Raw genomic sequence first — 4,984 nt, 5'->3', positions numbered from 1 at the left:
CTTGTTTTTAGGAGTATCAGAGAATATCAAAATAGCTACTTTATTTAATCCATGTTACTTTTGTATACAGGGGTGTGTTATTACAGAAGTACAGTGGTACACTGACATCTGAATCTACAGCTCTCTTTACAAACACTTCAATGACTTTAAGAAACTGAAAATTAAACCCTCTTAACTTCCTAATTTGATGTTACCACTAAGTGATCGTTAGCTATTAATAAAACATACTAATTATACAGAACTTTGGCAGACAAGGGTTTCAGAGAGCCTTTAAGTCTGGGTACCAGCCCTAAAGATGAAAATCCTTAGCCATAGTTTCCTGCCCCTCTAAAGACGAAGGGTGGCGCTGTCCTTACTCGTTCCGCCATGGGGCGTGTGCGGCCTCTGCACGTCGGAAGAGGAAGGTCCGCGTGCCGCCACGACCCGCCTTTCCTGGGGAGCCGATTTTGTCCTACACTGAACAAGATGGGGGAGAAAAAGAGCCGGCGTGCGAGCCCTCGGGCGCCTCAGCCCAGCGAATGAGAAAGCGTCGGGACTTCGCGCAGCACGCCGGGGTCCCGCCTCGAGCACGCTGCAAAAGCCGGACTTACCGGGCGAGGGACGCCCAGAGTGGCTCCGCCCCCTCACGCCGCTAGCCCCGCCCCGGGTTGCTGACGTCAAGGATCACGTGCCGCGCGATCCAGGCAACCAGGAGCTCCCCGGTTCCGGAAGTCTCGCAGAGCCGCGCCAGGCTCCGCCCGTCGCCGTGACGTCACGCTCAGTCCCTACCACTACCGAGCCTCCGCGTCCGGGTACCGGGAGAGCCGCGGTCTCCTCGGAAGCAGCACGGCCGTCTCCGCGGCCCTGGTCCGTCCGAGAGAGGATTTCGAGGTCGTTGCCCGGGCCGGCCGGGGAGCACTTGCGTGCGGTAGGGAAAGTCAGCGGCGCGCAGGCCTCCCCGCGCCAGCTTTCCCCCCCCCTCGGCCGGTCGCGGTGCACTTGGTTCCGCCGAGGCGCACGACGGTTCCGCCCCCTTCTTCCTTGTCATTGATGTTGTTGTTCTTGTCAGTGCCGCAGCCCCGACCGCCGGGAGCGCGAACCCGAGCCGGGGCCGCCCGGTTGGTGCGGTGGCGGCGGCGGCAGCGGCTGCGGCTGCGGCAGCTGCAGCTGCGCCGGCTGCGGGGGCTGCTGCGAGGACTGCGCAGGCGGCCGGGGACGGGCGGCCGGCGGCCGAGCCGGATGGCTCTGTGCGGGCAAGCGGCCGGCGCCGCGTCGCTGCCCAGCGAGCTCATCGTGCACATCTTCTCCTTTCTGCCGCCGCCCGACCGGCTGCGGGCCTCGGCCTCCTGCTCGCACTGGCGGGAGTGCCTCTTCTACCCGGCGCTGTGGCCCCAGCTCCGCATCTGCCTCCGCGTCTCGCCGGCGGAGCAGCCGCGGCTAGAGTTCCTCATGCGCAAGTGCGGCTGGTTCGTGCGGGAGCTGCGGGTTGAGTTCGCCGCGGAGAATTATCTGAGCGGAGGCGGCGGACCAGGAGACAGCGGCGGTAGCGGCGGCGGCGGCGGCACCGGCACCGACACGGGCACCGGAGGGGAAGAAGGGGAGGCCCTGCAGCTCTCCTCCCGCTGGCTGGAAGTACTGCGCATCTACTTGGAGCTGGTGTTGTGCGTGCTGCTCAGCATCCGGAACAACAGGTAGGCTTGCGTGGGGACCACGAGGGTCTCGCCTTCCGCTGGCCTTGGGAAAGATCCCGTGGGGTGTGCCGGCCGGCCCCGGGATGGCCTTGTGTAGGTGCAGCTATCCGTCCTGACCGGACTATTTCCGGACCCAGACGAGGTGATAACGGGACTTGGCGAGACACTTTATCAAACGCCGTTCCTGGAACGTCTCAGGCATGCTTTCATTCATCCGTTCTTGTCCATGGGATAGAGCTACTGGGCAATGTCATTATCTTATGCGTGGGAAAGTTGTGAGTTAAGGGTGAGGCCTGTACAAAAAATAAGGCGGTTTTCTGATTCTGAATTTGACCATTGGTGATAGGTAATTTATAGTGACGAAGTGAGTAATTTTCCTGCTGATGTCCGTGATTACAAGAATTAACCTACAAGAATTCTTTAACAGCCCTTTCCTTACGTGAAATAGTTTTATGAGTCTGGGCCATGTCCAAAGACTGGGAGGAGTGCTAGTTAAAATCGTTAGGGGAGAAACTTGTCAGCCTTAAGGCCTCATCCCATGCACCATCAGGCTGGGCTTATCCCCAGTGATTCGCACAAAAGTTAACGCTACCTAACTTGGAGTGGGGTAAAGGAGCTGGGCAGACTTGGGGTAAATATGAGACTGTCATTTTGCTTCAGGACTTTACTATAATTCCACCTAGAGCTCAGAGTCCACATTCGGACTCCAGGGCAGACTCTGTATCCTAATGTGAATTTCTCTTTTTGTCCTATGAAAGTCTAGTGCTTGTCAAACCATATTTATTTTTTCTTTATCTGGATATTCATTCCAACCTTATAATGGCACTCTTAATTTGGAAGAAAAATAATTGCAGCAGTTTACGAAATAACTTAGTGATTGGACATTCCAACACTGCTAGGGGTCAAGGCAGAAAATATTGTCCTCCTGTAGAGACCAGAACTGGGTGCTTACTAGGTCAAGTGATGTACACACTGTTCTGTGGCACTGTTTTTCTCTAAGCAGTGTCCTTCCTTTCACAATCAATATCCCACCATCATTATGTTAAATTGGGTTGAGAATAGATTGTGATTAATGCTAAGTCATATATGTCATATACATTTTTTCGTGATCTATAATTAAATCAAGAGTTTAAGCAGGGTGGTGGCAGCACACGCCTTTAATGCTAGCGCTTGGGAGGCAAAGGCAGGGGGATCTCTGACTTTGAGGTCATCTTCTGTATAGCAAGTTCAAGGCCAGCATGTGCTTTGTGAACGCCTGCCTCAAAAAAAAAAAACAAGGCCTGGCATGAAGGCCTGGCGTGGTGGCGCAAGCCTTTAATCCTAGCACTCGAGAGGCTGAGGCAGGCAGATTTCTGAGTTCGAGGCCAGCCTAGTCTACAGAGTGAGTTCCAGGACAGGCAGGGCCACACAGAGATACCCTGTCTCGAAAAAATCCCCATCCCCCCCTCCCAAAAAAAAAAAATGTTTATGGGAACATGGTGGCTCCATTTTTCCAGGCCCTGTTTCCTAAGCTTTCATGTGAAGCCATTCCACTTCCTTGCTTTGATTTTATCTGTCAAGATAACTAAGGCTAAAATTTTTCTTAATCAGGTTGGGGGCTTTCTCTCAAAGTTAAGCATAGCTAGAGACCAGGTGATTTGTTCTGTAATCAGCCAGCCCTGCAAAAAAAAAAAAAAAAGTCTGGGAGGGAAGGCATAGTGCCTTTGATTCAAGAAAGAACCTCTCAGTGCCTTGTTATTTTTGGTATTTTAATCCATCTATGTGTGGATCTTTAGCATGTATACACATTAGTACTATACTACATTTTGTCTTTAATTCTTTTTCTTTCATCCTTACCATTTAAGTTTCTGTCCTAATGTACTTGTTTGTGAAGCCATGTGTGTCTGCTCTTCAGAGTCTACTATCACTGCTGCTAACAGATGTCAGCTGTCCTCGAGGAGTACACTGTGGTGCTTTAGTAGTGTGTTCACTCTGTATGTTTATATTATTTGTACTAATGCTGTCTCTTTTAAAAATCATGTTGGACCGGGGTGTGGCTTAGTCTTTTAGTGCTTTTCTGGTATACAGGAAGCCCTGGCTGGTTTCAGTCCCCAGCACCACTTAAATTGGCAGTGGTAGCACCCATTTGGACTTCAACTCTCAGAAGAAGCAGAAAAATCTAAAGTTCGAAGTCAACCTTGACTATATAGCTAGTTTAAGACCAGGGTGGGATACACAAGACCCTTTTTTAAAACAAGTCATATCTATATGTTTGGAGATAAGTTAATGTCCTCTTTATTTTTGGAAGTATAAATGCTCTGATCCTGGATATATTCAAACGATAAAAATAAATGAGCTTTATCAAATTAAAAACATTTTAAACTAACTTTCCTATTCACTAACTTTAGTGAAGCCTGTGGCTTTTTTTTTTTTTTTTTTTTTTTTTTTTTTTTTTTTTTTTTTAGTGACACTTGTGATTCTGTGATTAAAAACTACAAACCTAAAGCAGTATTAACAATGTCACTTAGAAGGTTTTTGGTTGTTTTTCTAGTGTTGAAGTACAAGTGTGTACAACCATGGTCAGTTTAAGTGCTGCTGGGAACTGAACCAAGTGCTTCCTGTATGCCAAAACTTAACTAATAAGAAGTATGAACATTATATATACTTTTAATTTATAATGCTCTTGCTTTATGATTTCTGCCATGTTTTAAGCAGAAGTGTATGAATTATACTGTATGAGACATTCCGCTCCCAGGCCTTGTGCTGAACTGCCTTACACAATGCATAGTCATGCCCCACAGGAAAAGAACTAACATGGTAACCAGTTGTACGGTAGAGTCAGTGTACTGACCTGAGAGAATAACTGTTGGTTTGCTTTGATTTGAATTACCTATACTGTCAGAGTGATTATGGCTTCCATACTGGTACTGAATGTGTTAAGAACAGATGATAATCAACAATAAACAGTACCTCTTTGCCAATAAAATACAGGGTTTCAGAAATCTTTCTCTAAAGGAGGCAAGACCTCCTGCTTGTCTAGAACTGCAGTAAGAGCTCATTAAAATTTTTTTTCGGGGGGGGGCAGTGGTGGCTTTTTTGTTTTTGTTTTTGNTTTTCAAGACAGGGTTTCTCTCTGTAGCCTTGACTGTCCTGGAACTTTCTGTAAACCATGCTGGTCTCAAACTCAGAGATCCGCTTGCTTCTGCCTCCAGAGTGCTTAGGTTAAATGTGAGCTCCGGGCTGGTGAGATGGCTCAGTGGGTAAGAGCACCTGACTGCTCTTCGGAAGGTCCGGTGTTCAAATCCCAGCAACCACATGGTGGCTCATAACCATCC

The 4,984-nt window shown here is 49.0% G+C and overlaps 1 protein-coding gene across 1 annotated transcript in view; it reads left to right on the top strand.

Moving 5' to 3' along the window:
• The first annotated feature begins 721 nt into the window (after nucleotides 1–721).
• Fbxo33 (F-box protein 33) overlaps nucleotides 722–4,984 on the top strand; it is a 21,929-nt gene continuing 17,666 nt past the window's right edge. Inside the window, exon 1 of the mRNA XM_021201988.2 lies at nucleotides 722–1,670. Coding sequence (XP_021057647.1) covers nucleotides 1,030–1,670 — 641 coding nt within the window. The 5' untranslated portion in view covers nucleotides 722–1,029. The remainder of the gene's footprint in view (nucleotides 1,671–4,984) is intronic.

The sequence above is a fragment of the Mus pahari genome, chromosome 7 (genome assembly GCF_900095145.1).
Source record: "Mus pahari chromosome 7, PAHARI_EIJ_v1.1, whole genome shotgun sequence".
Classification (NCBI taxonomy): Eukaryota; Metazoa; Chordata; class Mammalia; order Rodentia; family Muridae; genus Mus; species Mus pahari.
The sequence above is the reverse complement of the archived record's forward strand: the minus strand, read 5'-3'. Positions and strand labels throughout refer to the sequence as shown.